This window comes from Myotis davidii, unplaced genomic scaffold (genome assembly GCF_000327345.1).
Source record: "Myotis davidii unplaced genomic scaffold, ASM32734v1 scaffold1, whole genome shotgun sequence".
NCBI classification, from domain to species: Eukaryota; Metazoa; Chordata; class Mammalia; order Chiroptera; family Vespertilionidae; genus Myotis; species Myotis davidii.
This window is the reverse complement of record NW_006294681.1, coordinates 2,451,410-2,470,256: the sequence shown is the minus strand read 5'-3', so window position 1 is coordinate 2,470,256 and position 18,847 is coordinate 2,451,410. Positions and strand designations below refer to the sequence as shown.

The 18,847-nt window shown below is 43.3% G+C and overlaps 2 protein-coding genes across 3 annotated transcripts in view; one reads left to right on the top strand and one right to left on the bottom strand.

Moving 5' to 3' along the window:
- CLVS1 (clavesin 1) overlaps positions 1 to 14,878 on the top strand; it is a 140,555-nt gene extending 125,677 nt beyond the window's left edge. Inside the window, exon 6 of the mRNA XM_006769047.2 lies at positions 12,987 to 14,878. Coding sequence (XP_006769110.1) covers positions 12,987 to 13,074 — 88 coding nt within the window. The 3' untranslated portion in view covers positions 13,075 to 14,878. The remainder of the gene's footprint in view (positions 1 to 12,986) is intronic.
- ASPH (aspartate beta-hydroxylase) overlaps positions 14,483 to 18,847 on the bottom strand; it is a 132,013-nt gene continuing 127,648 nt past the window's right edge. For both annotated transcript variants that reach the window (XM_015567421.1, XM_015567422.1), the window contains 3 exons: positions 18,265 to 18,356; positions 17,772 to 17,905; positions 14,483 to 16,711 (listed from right to left, as the gene is read on the bottom strand). In XM_015567421.1, coding sequence (XP_015422907.1) covers positions 16,561 to 16,711; positions 17,772 to 17,905; positions 18,265 to 18,356 — 377 coding nt within the window. In that variant the 3' untranslated portion in view covers positions 14,483 to 16,560. The remainder of the gene's footprint in view (positions 16,712 to 17,771; positions 17,906 to 18,264; positions 18,357 to 18,847) is intronic.

Genomic DNA, 18,847 nt, shown 5'->3' with positions numbered 1-18,847 from the left:
AGCATTTCATATGAGACTGGTTTGGTGGTAATGAACTCCTTTAGCTTTTTCTTGTCTGTGAAGCACTTCATCTGACCATCAGTTCAAAATGAGAGCTTTGCTAGAGTAATCTTGGTTGTAGGTCCTTGCTATTCATCACTTTGAATATTTCTTGCCACTCCCTTCTGGCCTGCAAAGTTTCTGTTGAGAAATCAGCTGACAGTCGTGTGGGCACTCCCTTGGAGGTAACTGCTTTCCTTTGCTGCTTTTAAGATTCTCTCTTTGTCTTTAACCCTTGCATTTTAATTATGATATGTCTTGGCGTGGGCCTCTTTGGGTTCCTCTTGTTTGGGACTCTCTACACTTCCTGAACTTGTAAGTCTATTTTTTTCACCAGGTATGGGAAGTTTTCTGTCATTATTTCTTCAAGTAAGTTTTCAATATCTTGTGCTTGCTCATCTCCTTCTGACATACCCATAATGCAAATGTTGGTACACTTGAAGTTATCTCAGAAGCTCCTTACTAGTACACTATCTTCATATTTTTGGATTCTTTTTTCTCTTTTGATTGGGTATTTTTTGTTTCCTCATATTCCAAATCATTGATTTGATTCTCAGAAACCTCTACTCTACTGTTGAATCCCTGTAAATTGTTTTTTATTTCAGTTAGTGTATGCTTAATTTCTGACTGGTCCTTTTTCATGTCTTCCACATTCTCACTAGGATCCTTGAAAGTCTTATGAAGATCCTTGAGTAATAACCTTATAACCATGATTTTATGTGTATTAGATAGAGCTGCTACATCTCCTGAACTTGGTAGAGTGGCCTTGTGAGGTCAGATGTCCTGTAGGATCCAATGCCATAACCTCCCCAGTCACCTTAGGTGGGTACTCCAGATGCACTGCCCTGTGTGGGCTGTGTGCAGTCTTGTAGTTGAACCTTGATTACTATTGGTTTCTCTGGGAGGAGTTGACCTCCAGGCCAATTGGCTGTGAGGACCAGCTGCGACTACAGTGGGAGAGCTGCTCTGCAGGAGGCGGGGCCCTGCTGTGAAGCAAGGCAGGCTGGTGCTAGTGCTGGCTCTTGGGCCTTTTATTGATAGGTTTGGGTCATGCTGTCACCAGCTGCAGCTTGTTTGAGAGATTTTTAGGAAAGTCTGAAGGCTAAGCCAGAACAGGCCATTTACTATATATGGAAAAGCTGCTGCAAACAGCTTGGGCAGGGCTGCAAATTGGATGGGGCGGGGTCTTAGGGAATCACCAGGGTGGAGCCAGTGTGGGCCATGCTGATATGGCTGCTAGTCAGCCCTGCTAGACTGGAGATCCCAGCACTGGAACAGTGACCCTTGCCACTCCCGTCTGGGAGAAAGCAGCCTTGGAATTCCTGTCCTGATGCCAGACAATCCAGTTCCTCCCTGTATGTGTTTGGGTCCCTCAGCACACCCAGCGCTGGAGCACAGAGGAAGCGAGACTGAGTAAGTTTGTGTGCCGGCTCTTACACCTGGGATTCCAGCAGCCTCGTTGTCTCTCAGTCACAATCCCTACTGGTTTTTATGGGCCAAAGTTACATGGACTTCTCCTCCCAGCTCTGGGACCCTGAGCTGGAGGTCTGGTGTGGGGCTGGGACTCCTGAGCTGGGGTCTGGTGTGGGGCTGGGACTTCTTGCTCCTCACAGGCCATCTTCGCAGAGACCATCTCCCTCCAGATTAAAAGCTGCACGTGTGGGTGCCAGACCAGCCTGTTCCGTGTCTCTGCCTCTCCTCCCAGTCTCAGCGTGCTTCTTTACTTCTCCAGTTTTAGGACTTACATTCAGCCAGCTTTCACGAGGTTCTGAGTGGTGTTTGTTTGTATTTTAGTTATAATTTTGATGTGGTTGTAGGAGGTGGCGAGTACTGGCATTTACCTATACTGCCATCTTGATTCCTCCTTCACGGCTATTTTTTAGTTTGTGGAATTTTCCTTGGTTTTCTGCAAGTGGGTAGATATGGGCTGTCTCTGTTCTCAGACAAGGCAGCGTGTCACTCAGGAGATGTTAGTAAAATGAGAAACACTTCCCATTTAAATAATTTCTCCTTCAGAGAACTCCAAGCACTTTATTACATCTTTTAAAAAATTTTTATTTTTTAAAAGATATTTTTATTGATTTCAGAGAGGACAGGAGAGGAAGAGAGAAAAACATCAATGATGAGAGAGAATCATTGATCGGCTGTCTCCTCACACCCCACACTGGGGACCGAATCCTGACCTCCTGCTTCATAGGTTGATGCTCAACCACTGAGCCAAGCCGGCCAGGCACTTTGTTACGGCTTATAGCTCTCACAGCCTGTGGAGAATATGGTAATAGTCTCTCATTTTACAGATGCAAAACTGAGAATTAATATCACAGGAATATAGTCTCATAAAGGCTAATAAACTCCTGTGTAAATAATTAAACAAAATGTCAGATTGCAGCTGCCAGTGGAAATGGTGGCTTTTGTGTGTGTGTGTGTGTGGCTCCCTTCCTGAATTCCTTCCTCCTCAAGTCCAAGTTCCTGGACTGTTTGTCTCTGGCAGCCGAGCTCTGTCCTCAATGAGGTCTCATCTGCTCACTCCACACTAGTCAGCGTCCCATGTTGCCTGACTGCGGTTCTGTAGAGCTGTTCCCAGGTATTTGGCTGAAAGTTATATGTTTAAAAGAAAGGATCTTGAAATATCATGAAATGCCCTCTCTCTCTACCTCAGCATTGTTTTTTACCTCCTCCTAGAAAAGCATAAAAATACTAAAAAGGACAAAAGTTGGCAAGACACGGAAAGACCTTCCTGAAGTCAGTATGTGCCTAATACAGTTAGTTTCAGGAGCCAAACAGATTTACCTTTTAAAAACATTTTTCACTTCCAACATTTCTACTAGTAAATGTTGAATTCAAAGCTGCCAGGGGCTGCTTAACTCTTTTCCTGTGTCATTGTCAAAGTCTTTTTAGAAGTTTTGTGCCATTCCACAAAGCCAAGCCCATTGCCGACTTTGGGAAATAAAGCCAGGGCTGTGGAATGCTACCTGATGAAGTAATGGGGCTGATCTCCGGGACCTGATTCAAAGGGGGTCTGATTGAATCACTCTGAAACTCCTCACAGCTCTGGCCTTTCTTCTTCGATCACTCTCGTGGAATGCCTGGGGTTGAAGGGCCAAGCCCTTGGGCCCTGATTTGGAGTCCACGCAGCTCAAGCCAGGCAATGGCAATTCGTTATTAAGAAGAACACGTGGTGATAGCTGTTGAGATATGGTAGCTAAAGAACGTTTTGAAAATAAACCTCTGGCCAAGAGCAGAACTCCCAGGCGGCGGGAATGGCACCAGGTGTCTGACCAGTGGGGTCAGACCAAACCTGGGTTCAGCAACCTCAGTAACTTGGGTTCTGGCTAGGAAAGAATTCAGAGCGGGACCCCATACTGTAAGAGAACATTTAGTTATAAAATTACAGAGGTAAAAAAATTCCTAAAAAAATGGACCTAGGAAATAAGTTACAGAGGTAAAGAAAGGGCCCTTGGAGATTGGGAGTGAGGAAGCTAATGGTAAGGGGCCTGGGGAGGGAGAAGAGGGTTGGCCTGCTCCCTGGAGGGAGAGCACACTGGGTCCTCCATCCTAAGGGTAGAGATTTTAGGGGAGGCCCAGGGCAAGATCTTAATAGAATATTCAGTACTTTTCCAGGTGTGTCCATTCAAGGTTGTGGTCTCCACTGATTTGTTTGGCAGGCACCAGGACAGGGGGTCATTATTCAATGCAGATGGTCCTGTAGTCAGCAGTGGCTGGTTTTGTTGCTTATCTGGGCCAGGAGCTGAAATACAACGGGAGGCCTAGATGTTATCTCTAGGGAGGAAAGGTCAGGGGGTCCAAACTGGTGACCAGGGATAAGCTAGGGGAGGAAAAGTTACCCTGGGGACAAGGACCACTCTCCAATTGATTGTCCATTGCTAAGCACCTGGGGCTTTCCATCCTGGTGACCTGCTATACCTCCCCATAGTCCTTACTCTGCTCATGTCTGTCTGTCTGCCTACAGCACAACTATTCTGCAGAATGTACTCACTCATGGTGAATGTTTTCCTTTTTCATCTGTTCTCCCTGGAACTTACTTGCCTTTGGAATCAGGAAAAATTAATCTATGGCTACAGATCTTTGCTATGAAGTGGGGAATGTTAAAAAGTTTGGAGAGGAAAAGGGGAAGGGAGAAGGTAGAAGGGAAGAGAGAAAAGCAGGCAGGGGGGGGGTGGTTGATCTCATCTCTTAATTCATTGAGTGACGGGGCGGGGAAAGGGAGCATGAGAATATAGCAGGGAAACAAAATGTGGCTGTCAGGGCCAGAATGAAGCCTTTGTTAGAGTAGTCTGCCACACCACTGAGATAATGATGGCTGAATAGCTCAAATCACTCTCCTGCCTGCCCTTGGGGTTAACTTGGCTTTCAGTGTTGGAAAGAGGACCCAAGAGGAAAGTCAAAATGTTTATTTTAGCCAAAGTGTTAAGCTTCTTGTGAGAAGGCCAAGTCCCTGAATGGGGAGATTACCACCAAGAGTGAGCCTGACCCAAGGCTAGGGCTCCTCCTCGGTTAATACAGGAACCACACAGGTCCTGAGCGCTCTGTTTACAACGGGTGGAGACATTTTTATCAGCCAGCAGTTGATTAGTCCTCCCAGAGAACACTTTGGCTCAGCTAAATGGACTGAGGGCAAGATTTAAGAAGAGAGGTTTTCTTGGCTTCATTTATTTGTACTAGATTTTTTTTAAGGCAATATTTGCTCTTATAGTTTTCCAGTGAATTTTAAATGCTTCATAATATAGGGTTACTTAATCAAAATGCCCATTGTGTGACCAGGGTAATGGAATTATGCCCTGCTGAAAGAGAAGAGGCCGCGCTCATCTTCTCCATCAGGGAAAAGTGAACAGGAAAGTTAAGTTTAGTTCTGCACGCTCAGTTCCTCACAATTGTTCGAGTGGTCCCCGCCATCAGCCAAGACAGAGTGTATTGGCTAGGACAGCCTGCATTCTGTGCCTGCTGTCAGTACAGGTACTGAGAGAAATCCCATAGATCCAATTTGACCCCAGGTGCAGGTGCAGGGGAGACATCTGAACAGGGTCTGTGAATGAGGTCATTGTGTAGATGATAGCTTTCCCCTCATTCCTTCCTTTCTTTCTAGAGCTAATGTCTCCCTCCCCCGCAAAACCCTCTCCTCTGGGTACTATCAGAGTAATGACATGTAGATGGGGGTCTATGGGCAGTAATTTCACCAAAGAATAAACGTTTCTCAACATTTGCTTCCAGTCCCTGGCATATAGCAGGAAACATTCACCAACATTTCTATCATGAGTGAGTGTAAAAAGATGACTGTTTGAAGATTCAATTTTTGAGAATTTGTTGTGGGGTTTGTTTTCTTTTCATAATGACGCTGAAAATGGGGGCAGAGGAAGTTTGGAAACAAATCCAATACTCATTAAAACCACAAATTTCAAGGTTCAAAAGAATGGAGATAGGGTGGAAATGTGAAACAAACTTTAAAAAATGAAATTTAATACTCAACCAAACACCTTCGAGATGGGAGAGAAATGGTCTAATAGCAGCTTGTGGAAATACAGTTAAATTTTCCCTCAGCTGTGTTATATGAGCACCAGAAAGGCTAATGCAATTTTAGGTGCATTTTCTATCCGTCAACAGAAGCATACAAAAGGGGGAAAAAAAGGAAGCAATAATTTTATCTATTTTGAGATGACACCCTGTGGGCAACCAGTTGATAAAGAGATGCCGGAGATGCCAGAGAGTGCCAGAGCTTTAGAAACTTTGGCAAGAGTCCTGGCCCATGTGGCTCAGTAGGCTGGGCATCATCCCAGCTGAGGGGTGGTTTGATTCCCAGTCAGGGTATATGCTTGGGTTTTCGGACCTGCAGCTGATCGATGTTCAACTCTCACATTGATATTTCTTTCTCTCTTTCCTCTCCCTTTCTAAGAATCAATTCAAAAACATTAAAACCTTGAAAGAAGAAACCCGGGCACCAGAGGAATCTGGTTAGCCTTGGTGAGGGTGATGAGAGAGCTGAAGGGCACTAGATAAATACCTAAAGGGCTGTTATGTGGGCCAGATGGATTACATGTACCCAGATGAAACCTGGGTTCAGTGCCCTCAGTACTTGGGTTCTCGCTAGGAAATAATTTAGAGCAAGATCCGAACAGTAAGAGACGTTTACTGGGTAAATTAGAGAATCTGGTTAGCCTTGGTGAGGGTGATGAGAGGGCTGAAGGGCATTAATAAATACTTAAAGGGCTGTTATGTGGACCAGATGGATTACATGTACCCAGACGAAACCTGGGTTCAGAACCCTCAGTACTTGGGTTCTTGCTAGGAAATAATTTAGAGCAAGACCCAAACAGTAAGAGACGTTTACTGGGTAAATTACAGAGGTAGAAAAAGTAATTCCTAGGAGAAATGGGCTTAGGAAACAAGTTATGGAGGTAAAGGAAGGGCCCTTGGAGCTTGGGCGTGGGGAAGTTAATGGTAACGTGCCTGGGGAGGGAGAAGAGGGTTGGCCTGCTCCCTGGAGGGAGAGCCCATGGGTCCTCCATTCTAAGGGTAGAGATTTTAGGGGAGATCCCAGGGCAAGATCTTAATAGAATATTCAACAGTTTTCCAGGTGTGTCCATTCAGGGTTGCGGTCTGCACTGATTGGCTGGCACCATTATTCCATGCAGCTGGTCCTGACATCAGCAGTGGCTGGTTTTGTTGCTGATCTGGGCCTGGAGCTGGACTACAACTGAGGCCTAGATGTTACCTCTAGGGAAGAAAGGTCAAGAGGTCCAAAGCTCATGCCAGGGATATGCTAGGGGAGGAAGAGCCAGCCTGAGGGGGGCGGGGGGCCCACCCTACAACTGATTGTCCATTTCGAGGCATCTGGGGCTTTCCATCCTGATGACCTTCTGTACCTGGCCCACTGTCCTTGCTCTGCTCATGTCTAACTGCCTACAGCATGTTCAATGTAGGGAAGAACTTTCTAGCAGAGTGGTCTCTCTAGGGGCTGGAGGAGCGTGTTTCTCAACTTGGTTATATTCAAGAGGCTGCAGGGCCCCTTAGTGAATAGTTTCTATTGAGTGACTCTAAATCAGTGGTTCTCAACCTTCTGGCCCTTTAAATACAGTTCCTCATGTTGTGACCCAGCCATAAAATTATTTTTGCTGCTACTTCGTAACTGTAATGTTGCTACTGTTATGCATCGTCATGTGAATATCTGATCTGCAGGATGGTTTTAGGCGACCCCTGTGAAAGGGTCGTTCCACTACCAAAGAGGTCACGACCCACAGGTTGAGAACCCCTGTTCTAGATAAAACTCTGTGGCTGTGATTCACTTGCCATGTTGTAAAATAAAGCCACCTGGGATGAAAGAAGGAGAGAAAAACAGTGTAAAGTCTCTAAAGTGGAAGGGCCATCCATCTCATTGTCACCAGGGCCTGTGGGGCAAAGGAGCTAGGCCGCTGTCCCCGGTGCTGGAGGAGTTGCCCTGAGTAGGCAGCTGTGCTCTGGTTTTCTTCATGCTTGTCTGGGTGTGTTGTGATGTCTTCTGGGTTTTTGGCTTTTCTGCTCCTTATATGTCTATTAACACCCTCCCCCACTCCCACTCACAACAGAGCTTTAACTAAAGCAGAGAGAAATGCCCAGAAAATATATAGAGCTACCTGGGGCTTCCTCTCCTCTACCCCAGGAAAACATGAATCCATTGTATTTCCAAAGGTTCGGCTTCATACTTGAAGTTAGACTGTTTGACTGGATTGATATTTAGAGGAGAAAATCATTGTCTTAGGACAATTGTATGATTTTCTTTCTGACTTATTTTATGCTTTCTATAGCACATGCATATCCTGAATGGAGATAAGAATCTTAGGCAGAAAATTATTTTTACAGCGAGATGGAATATTAAACATTCCAGCTAAATAGCTCTGCAGGCTTAGATATGCCCTGGAGTGGTGTGATGGTGATAAGTCTGTCCTATTCCTCACCATTTTTGTTGCTTTTCCTTTGCTACTTGATCTGTTGTTGTTAGTTTTTTCCCCAAAATGGAGACAATAGTACCACTTCTTAGGGGCATGAAAATGAGTTAATACATGTAAAGAATATACCATAATGCCAGGTGCATACATGACAAATATTAGTGTTATTATAGCTTGTGTTTGGGGTCAGTAAGGCCACTCTCAGGATTAATGATTTGCCAGAAGGACTCACAGGGCCCAGAAAAGCTGTTATACTCACAGTTATGGTTTGTTCCAGCAAAAGAATACAGATTAAAATAGGCAAAGGAAAAAGGTGCATCAGGTGGAGTCCAGCTGCACTGGACCAGTTCCACGCTTCCGGCTGTCCTTCCAGTGGAGTCACACGAACAGAGCTTAATTCTCTTGGCGATGATGTGTGACGTGTACAAAGTGTCCCCGACCAGGGAAACTCACCAATGCCTTGGTGCCCAGGGCTTTTATAGGGGGCGGAGGAGAGGTCAGTCACACAGGCATACAGTGTATGTGTGAGATTGGCCTTAGCTACTTGGTCTTCAGCTCCTCCTCCTCCCCATCCCAAGAGGTCAAACTGATAGAGTATGACCCAAAGCCCAGGCATTCCGTATAAATCACACTGTTAGCATACTATATGGCATGGCCCACAGTCTCAGAGACACTTTTATCAGGCAGGGCAGGATGCCCCGAGGGTTTAGAGGAGGAAGGTAAGAGACCATTCTGAGACCTTTGGAAAGTGAAGGTTTTGGGCAACTCAGGCCTTCTGAATTATCCATTTATTGCACATATTTGTAAATTTTTGCTTGTTTGAACAAATGTAGTTCAACCATTATTTAAATTTATTTTTTATTGTTGATAGTATTACAGATATCTCCCATTTTCCCCTTTTCTTCCCAGTCCCTACCCATCCACCTCCAGGTCTTCACTACTCTATTAATCTTGACCATAGGCTATGCATATAAGTACATATAAGTTCTTTGGTTTATCTCTTCTCATCCCCACAACCCCACAGCAAGGTATTTTAGTCTGACCCATGCCTCCCTGCTTTGGGTCTTATTTTGTTGGTCAATTCATTTTGCTCATTAGATTCCACAAATACTAGTGAGATCATGTGATATTTTCTTTCTCAGTTTGGCTTATTTCACTTAGCATAGTATTTTCCAGGCCCATCCATGCTGTCCCAAAAGGTAAGAGATCCCTCTTTTTAACAGCTGCTTAGTATTCCATAGTGTAAATGTCCCACAGCAGTTTTATCCATTCATCTACTGATGGGCCCTTGGGCTGTTTACCAGGGCACACTGCTATGAACATAGGGGTGCATATATTCTTTGTTTGATGTTTTGGGGGTTTTAGGATATATTCTCAGAAGTGGGATCACTGGGTCAATTGGGAGTTCCATTTTTAACTTTTTGAGCAAACTCCACACTGTTTTCCAGAGTGGCTGCATAGTCTGCATTCCCACCAGCAGCAAGCTAGTGTTCCCTTTTTTCCTCATCCTCTCCAGTACTTGTTGATGTTTTGATAGCCATTCTGATAGATGTGAGGTGATATCTCATTGTGGTTTTAATTTGCATTTCTTTGATAATTAGTGACTTTGAGCATTTTTTCATGTGTCTCTTGGCAATCTGTATGTCCTCTTTGGAGAAATGTCTATTCAGATCTCTCCATTTTTTTAATTGGATTGTCTATTTTGTTGTTGTTGAGTTGTATGAGTGCTTTACATAGTATTTTGGATATTAATCCCTTATTAGATGTATCATTGGCAAATATGTTCTCCTATTCAGTGGGTTCCCTTTTCAATCTGATGGTTTCTTTTGCTGTGCAGAAGCTTTTCATTTTGATGTATTCCCATTTGTTTACTTCCTTAGTTCCCTTTGCCCAAGGGGGAGATGTATCTCTAAACACATTGCTATGAGAGGTGTCTGAGATTTTGCTGCCTCTGGTTTCACAACTTAAATCACTACCTGAACTGGCATCCCCTAAGTGTACAACGAAAATCAGAAATTTACATTTAAATTGCCCACAAAAGTATTTACATTTATTTAATTATTAAGTAGAAATTAAGCTTAATTAAAAATTAGAATCTCGAGTAGTATAATAGGCTTTTCACAGTGTCTATGGAGATTAGATAAGAGGTAAACAAGGACTGGACTGCTGTGTTCTCTGTTCTATTTCATCGGTCTATATGCCTGTTCTTATGCCAGTACCAGGCTGTTTTGATTACAATGGCTTTGTACTCTACCTTGATATCTGGTATTGTGATCCCTCCTACTCTGTTCTTCTTTTTCAAGATTACTGCAGCTATTCGGGGTCTTTTATGGTTCCATATAAATTTTTGGAGTATTCTAATTCTTTGAAACATGCCATTGGCATTTTAATAGGTATTGCATTGAATTTGTAGATTGCTTTGGGTAGTATAGACATTTAATGTTAATTCTTCCAATACATGAACATGGCTTATGTTTCCATTTGTTTGTATCCTTCTTTCTTTTTTCAATGTCCTATAGCAGTGATGGCGAACCTATGACACGCATGTCAGAGGTGACACACGAACTCATTTTTTGGTTGATTTTTCTTTGTTAAATGGCATTTAAATATATAAAATAAATATCAAAAATATGTCTTTGTTTTACTAGGTTGCAAATATCAAAAAATTTCTATATGTGACACGGCACCAGAGCTAAGTTAGGGTTTTTCAAACTGCTGACACGCCGAGCTCAAAAGGTTCGCCATCACTCTGTCCTATAGCTTTCCAAGTACAGGTCTTTTACCTCCCTGGTTAAAGTTTATTCCTAAGTCTCTTTTTTGCTGTTGCAATGATACATGGGATTGCTTTTTAGTTTCTCTTTCTGAGAGTTCATTATTGGTGCATAAAAATGCCATAGATTTGTGGATGTTGGATTTTGTATCCTGCTACCTTGCCAAATTCATTAAGTCTAATAGTTTCCTGGTAGAGTCTTTAGGGTTTTCTATGTACAATATCATGTCATCTGCGAATAATGGCAGTTTTACCTCCTCCTTTCCAATTTGGATGTCTTTTATCTCTTCTTGTCTGATTGCTGGGGCTAGGACTTCCAGGACTATGTTGAAAAAGAGTGGTGAAAGCGGACATCCTTGTCTTGTTCCTGTTCATAAGGGAAACAGTTTTTGCTCATTGTATATTGGCTATAGGTTTGTTGTATATGGCCTTTATTACATTGAGGTATGGTCCTTCTATTCTCACTTTACTGAGAATTTTTATCAAAATGGTGCTGAATTTTGTCAAATGCTTTTTCTGCATCTATTGATATCATGTGGTTTTAATCTTTCAATTTGTCATATCACATTTATTGATTTGAGACTATTGTACTAGCCTTGTATCCCTACAGTAAATCCTACTTGATCATGGTGTATGACCCAAACTGGGCCCACCAGAAGAGAGCACCGGAACTGAGAAAGGTACCCACATAATACCTGGCTGTGAAAAGCAGCAGGGTTGCTGTTTACCAGGGAGAGATGGCTGGAAATGCAGACCTTCTTAAAAGGCCAACACACAACATTTTGAGTGCAGCCACTCACCTTGGGCTCCAGCAGAGGGAGGGCAGAGTGAACTGGAGATGTATAAATGGAAGTCAGGGTTGGGGGGTCTGGGATTAGAGCTCATTAGGCAGACACCCCCGTTTCCTGTGCTGAATCATTGCCTCATGCTGCAGAGGTCATCTTTCTCAGGCAAACTTGCTGTCCTGCTGTTTTTGCCTTGGGAGATGACAGTTCACCCATTCTATTGGAAAACCCTTTGCCCCCACCCTGTAGAGCAGTGGTTCTCAACCTTGGCTGCACATTAGAATCACCTGGGAATCTTTTTAAAATCCTGATTTCTGGGCCTCATCCTCCGGAAATTGTTTCTTTGTTAATGTTGTGGCCTCACCCGATAACAAAGAAATAGAATTTCCAGATGAGACCCAGAAATCAGGATGTTAAAAAGATTCCCAGGTGATCTAATGTGCAGCCAAGGTTGAGAACCACTGCTCTAGAGTTTCTGAGGCCCATTAAGAAACTGAGAATAACAATTAGCCTCCAAGCAGAAGCAACTGTCCCACCCTGTTGGAAAACCTCTCACCCCACGTGCGGACAACTGCTTGAGGCTACTCCAGGCGAATCCAGTCAGTCTGGAGTCTTTGCCGGGTCTAGTCAGTCAGAAACAGCAGTTTGGGTCCCCATCCCGGACTGCTTAGTGACCCAAAAGCCAGCAGGACCAGCTCTTGGGGGGGTGGGGGGCGGGCGGGGGAGGAAGTACAGCTCAAAACAGGGTAAATCAAGGTGTGAGACTCAAGGCAGACACACTCTGGGCTAAGGAGTCGCCGACCACTGGACAGCTGGCACGATGACATTGGGTTTGATCTCACTGGCAGCAAGTTGGAGGGGAGATCCCTCTCACACACAGGACATCAACAATGAAGTCTCGATTCCCGGTCAGGGCACATACAAGAATCAACTAATGAATGCATAAATAAGTGGAACAACAAAATTCAATGTTTTTCACTCTATTTCCCTCTAAAATCAATAAATAAATGCTTAAAAAGATAATTTTAAAAAAGATATTAATAAAAACCAATGAAGTCTCAATTACAACAGGAGAGGCCAAACAACGCACACAAGAGGCATTCCTAGAGCATCCTGCTCAGGTGAACAAAGAGACCTCACCACTGGACCCCTCAAGACACTTTCTACATAAGGCCATCCCTCAAAGACTGAGGAAAAGCAGTTCTAATACATAGAAGCAAATATAAAGAGATGAGTTTCCTGCAAAGAAGATTCCAAGATGCCTCTCCCCATAAGAAATGTGGTGTAGAAGACCCCGAAGCAAGGAAAGCAGAGCTACAAAAGCGGGGGTTAAATAGTTTGAATGTCTTGACTAATAACGGGAATATAAAATCTGAATGCCCTCTGATGTTCCAAAATGTTGTCATCATGACTTGTTTGTAACCGTATCTTTTTCCTTCCTTCCCATATGATTAGATCTCAGTCTGTGGTAGAAGCTGGGACCCTGAAACATGAGGAGAAGGGAGAGAATGAGAACACTCAGCCACTCTTGGCTCTGGACTGAACCCCGAGTCGCTCCATGTTCCCGCATATCGCCAGCCGCCGGTGGTATCAGCCACCTAGGAAGCACATGCGCAACTGACCCCACAGACAGGTACGGCTTGACACAAGGCTCTCCACTCTTCCCACCCAGTAATGACTGTCACCAGCCATTGGTCGAAGCAGCCAAAGTTGAACAAAGACTTGAGAGATGCTTTTTTTTTTTTCCAATGAGGGCATTGGGTAGAGGATAAAGCAAGGCAGTTACGTAATCAAGATTTTCCTCCCCCACGTTTATGGTATTAAATGCATTACTAAATTTGATGCACACACTGCATTAGAACAAGGATTTTTCTGAGGCATCGCCCAGAGACCTTCTCCCGTTTTTGCAATTTAAGATTAAGTGCATTTCCGAGTAGATACATCACAATTGTCAAGTTTAATGTAGTGCAGAGCCCTGAGACAATGGTATCTCCAGTAATTTCCATTCTTATTGAATTATTTTCTTTGACCTCATCACCAGCATCAAGTTATTCAGCCTCAGAGCAAGTTCTCTGAGGCCTGGCTATGTTCAGAGGCTGCTTATTTTGATATCCTGCAAAAACGATTTTGACATCACATCTTTTGTCAGGCTACCAGCTGATCATCATGAGCTGACATTAAAAGAAGGCACACAATGTGAAATATGATTATTTCCTCTTAGCAATGTGACTTCCACAGGCAATGTGTGTCTGCAGATGGGGTCCCATTGGAAACATGTCAGTGATTTATAAATCCATTCACGTTGCCTCACTTGGGTCACTACAGCAAAGAAAAGTGCCGCTAAACAGGCAAGTACTGAAAATAAGAGAAAACTAGGAATGCAGGATGAAATGCCAAAGATCATTGTATTTCTTTGTCTATTCTCCTTGGAAATGGAGCCCCCAACTATCCATTCAAAGGAAATTAGATAAAATTAAAGATATCATAGGACATGATATCCTTACCTGTGCCATTTTTCCCCCAAAACCAGCTGTATGTTTTCAGATGACATGGCCATCCATGAGTATAACCAGTGGGTGCTCAATGCCAAATAAAAATATTTTAGTTGATGGGCAGTAAAATATGATTTCACATTTTAAGAATTTGGGAGGGTTGTTAGCTAAAAATTTCAAAGGAAAGAGGTGATTCAACTGGCCATAAATCACCCTCGATGGCTATTATTACTAATTTTTTTCTACTGGTAGATAATAGAAGTAATTTTTGTATTCACCCTTGAAATAAAATTGAAATAGAATTAATAACATTTCTCAATTGCATTGCAGTATTAAAACCAATTTTTTTGTGTAGACATTTCAAATAACAAAATAATATGGAAATAATTCTACCAATGCAGTGACTGAAATACTTTTCTTATACACCATGACATAGGGAAGAAAGATGAAGAATTAAAGTGAATTAGAAAATCCATTTTATTACCTGGGTTTATAAGGCAGTTGTGGAATCCAAGTACTTAAAATGCTATTGGAGTCAGTTATTGCCAACCCTCTGCAACAGTAAAAACAATTCTGGCTTTTCAATTGGCAATCTTTAGAATCCTGTAGTGACCTGATTTTAAATACCACGTGATAATTGCTAAGAGCTAGTTCTCACTCTATTCCATGGCTTCATTACATGAATGTAAGATGATGGTTCAATGATGACAACTTACACTTTGAATTTCTTTGTGTATGCAATATACACACAAGAACCAAATTCTGTAAGTGACATGAATGTTACCACATGAGCACTGGATTGTATTGTCCTCTGTCAGTCATTTCCTCTGTTCAATAAATACTGAAGGACACAAATACCTTTTTCTTTTTCAAGAGTTTACTTTTCCTTCTTCTGGAGTTTGATAATTTGATATCCTCCCACCCCCCAATACGCCATCTATTTTAGCAAGTTTTCTGGACATTGGCAAAACAGAAGGGAACACAAGAAATATTTTGCAAACTCTTCTCCTGGAAGCTAAAGAACAAACAAGGACTCATTTCCATTTTAAAGAACTGTCTTTTAAATGCATATAAAAGCATCCTCCTTTGTCCTGAGATAGAAAAGAAGGCACACATGTTTTCCTACCTGTGAATGATATCTGGTAACCTCTCTGTAATTTTGCCAGCATTTTTTGTTCATATTGGCTTAAAGTTCAGTGCATTAATATTATTACATTCTTACAGCTAACATTTCTAGTTAGCTTTAATAATAAAAAAAAATGAATGCATTCATAACCTACCCAATTAATGACATGGTCATCTTTGGAATGAGTAGGCAAAGCCATTTTTCAATAGTTGTTTCTATGCAGTGTTCAATAGTAAAAAAACTATGGATAATAATTGCTATTTCAAAATGATGTTTAAAGGGCAGGAGTTGCTCAAGCCGGGCAGCTGGAAGAGTCTTCCAAACTCTTTCAAAGAGGAAAGCAATCTCGACATCCTACACCCGGGACCGAGACCCTGGCACTCCTGCCTTCCACTCTGCTCTCATTCCTAGTTTTACAACACTGATGGGAATCCTCTCAAGGATTCTGTCACTCGCATGGATCTACAATAGGCAAAGACACTCTGGGTTCCGGCCCTGTCATGGGCAGCAACAGGCCCGGGGCCAGAGGTCCTAGCAGCCACCTATCTACTTGATCCCGAGAATTTTCACTTGGACAATTTTTACATTATTTTTTTCTTCAAGCATTAAAAAAACTTACATGAGGCATTTTTATAACTCAATATAAAATGATCCCATGTCCCTTTTTGGTGTAAAAGCTTCCTCTTAGAAAGAAATGCCATTTTGACAGTATCTCCACCATTCTCACGGTGAGGAGAGAGAAATGAAGACACCAGCTCTCAAAGATAAGAATAAAAAAAGCAGACCCAGTGGGCAGGGAGCTGCACAGTTCACATATGCTGGCATAATTACATTGTTTTCCTTCGTATTAGGAAATTGCTTCCTTCATGAGTGTCTTTGCCGAAAAATAATTAAAAGGGGAAGTCTGAGTTCACCAGGAAAGTTATCATGAAACCGCTAGAAGTGAAGCATTTACACAGCTTGTCATTAAAATCAACAAAAAAGTAGTGGTATGTGATGACAAAAATCGTCTACCTACCCTAGAAAAATATAATTGCATAGGAACATTACAAGCTAACGCAATCCATTCACAGTCTCTACATGTATTCTCACTACACACTGATTCAGCCTATTCTAAACGGAGAAAATATCTTTGGCTGGCAAGGTAGAAGCTATCATGTATTTACCTGAAATATGGGCATCAGACCAGCGCTGTCCTGGAATGGTATACAGCAGGGTCTTTTCTAAGTGAATTGCAGTGGGGCAAGTATTCCCTTTCACGTCTTCTAACCCTAGGAGGAGGTTTAGACATCTTTAGGCTGCAAATCAAGGAAATTAAGGGCGTTGGTGCTCGAACTTCTTTCCCCACACCCGAGCCGACAGAACCTGAAAGGCAGCCCCTCTCCAGTGTGTCCCAAACCCGCACGACATGCTAAATCGCAGGCAGGCTGCGTCTCTGCTGGGGTGTCAGCTCTGGGTGCCACACGTCTACGATGAATATCAGCCGGAAAGACGTGGCGTCCTGCCACACCTCGTGCTCAAAGGAGTCATCAAAGATGAGCACCTTGCCTTCTTCCCAGGTCCTGGAACAGAGAAGCGCGGAGGCTTGTGATTCCGATGCCGGAGGACCGGTGTCTACGTTGCGGGAAGGCATGGGGAGAAGTGGCCCTACGTTCACCTCCCTGCTTACGCTAGGGTTTGGGCTAAGTGCCTTGTGGGCATTATTTCACTTGCTCCATACAACAGTCCTGCAAAGCAGCTGGTATCAATGCCAATTTTATAAGCAAGAAAACCGAGGCTCGAGGGGATTCATAGGCCAAGGTTACATAGAATTAGGTGGCAGGGCTGGGTTCTGAACAAGGCAGCCAGCTTCCGTGACACCATGCTGACTCCTCCAGAGCAATACATCAATATCACTGGGGAGGGGGAAGGGGCAGAGGAGGTTAGGGGGGACGGTTTCTTCAGGAAGGGGGTCGCTGTACCGTTGAATAATTCAGTGGTAAAGCAATACACGCAGTGTGTAATATGTGCGGGCTCAGTACAAGCCAGCTGACTCTGAGTGCAAGTCTGTCCATCTAGAACAGTGGTTCTCAAGCTGTGGGTCGCAACCCCTTTGGCGGTCGAACGACCCTTTCACAGGGGTCGCCTAAGACCATCCTGCAGATCAGATATTTACATTACGATTCATAACAGTAGCAACATTACAGTTATGAAGTAGCAACGAAAATAATTTTATGGTTGGGTCACAACATGAGGAACTGTATTTAAAGGGCCAGAAGGTTGAGAACCACTGATCTAGAGCAAGTATGTCAAACTCGCGGTCCGCAGGCCAATGCTTCATTTATACGGCCCATGTGAGCCTTTGAGTTTGACATGTTTGATCTAGAAAGAGAAGCAAGAAGGCTCATCGACCAGATGCACGGGCTCTGGGGAGACATCACTGCAGAAGGCAGCCCTGGAACTGGGAGGCAGTGTCTCCAGACCAAAGAAGGGACAGAGATGAAAGGGTCTGGATTAACATCACCCCCCCAGTGTACATGATCACAAGGAAGAGAAAGTGTCCAGCTAAACATGGCTTTGTCATCACAAATATCCATCCTCAGAGGTGACAAATAAGAGAGAAAATGGTGGGAGCAAACATACTTGGTCTCGTTGGCACACCGGATCTTGCAGCCTTCCTTGGGAATCACCAAGCCCAGGTGCATTCGGAGCCTGCAGTTCGTGGGCCCCGTGTGCGGCCACACGTGAGTTCCTGGGTGCATGATGGAATATTTGATCTGTGCAGAAAATATAACACACCGTTCTTCCATTTATCAAGCTGTGGGGGAATTGCTAAATTAAAGTGACAGTACAAAATTACTGTCAATTTGGATTAGAGCCTTTGTAAGACTCAGAATTAATATTCTCCTCTCATTTCTTTGTGAAGGAATTAAAAATAAGTACTCCCTTTTTGCACAAAGCTATATATACCTTGAACATTTTCACCCTCAATTCTGACATCAACCACATGAAATTGTTTCATTAAAAGAGGCATTCGTTGGGCCAAAGGACATAAACACTTGTTTGTAATCATCCACATTCCCTTATTGCCAATAAGCAATTGTGTTCTTCCCAGCACTGAAAACACTCTTCGTACCTGTCCTCTCCGGCATCCTGTTGTCTCGGGGAATTTGTCTAGTAAAGAACAGGTTTTAGGAGCTCCTTTGCAGGCATTTTCATTTTTTCTTCCTAGAACAATAAATGATAAAAAGCATTGTTAGGAACGAATCACAGTACAGCTCCGACTATTTGGACCACATGTGATCTATAATGTCATGCTCACTGTGGGAATGAGAAGGCTGCATACACACACGGAGACAATGTGCTTTGCTCACTAGATACTGACTTGCAGAGCAAGGACTAGAATTCTCCCCTCACTGCTGGACTATTTGACTAGGGATGTCTAATAGTTATCCTCCCTCCCCCCACCCCCGCACGCCCCGAGGCAGGCAGAACAGTGGATGTCAACATCTAAGCCCAGGAACCTATGATATATTAATGGAGAGGGGAAATAAAGGTTTCAGAGGGCACTGAGATTTCTAATCAGCACATCTTAAAATATAGAGATTGTCCTGGATTAATTACATGTGCACAATGGAATCATAGGGTTCTTAAATGCAGAAGAGAGAGGCAGAAGAGTCAAGGCTTGAATGATGCAGAATGAGAAAGATTCACGGGCC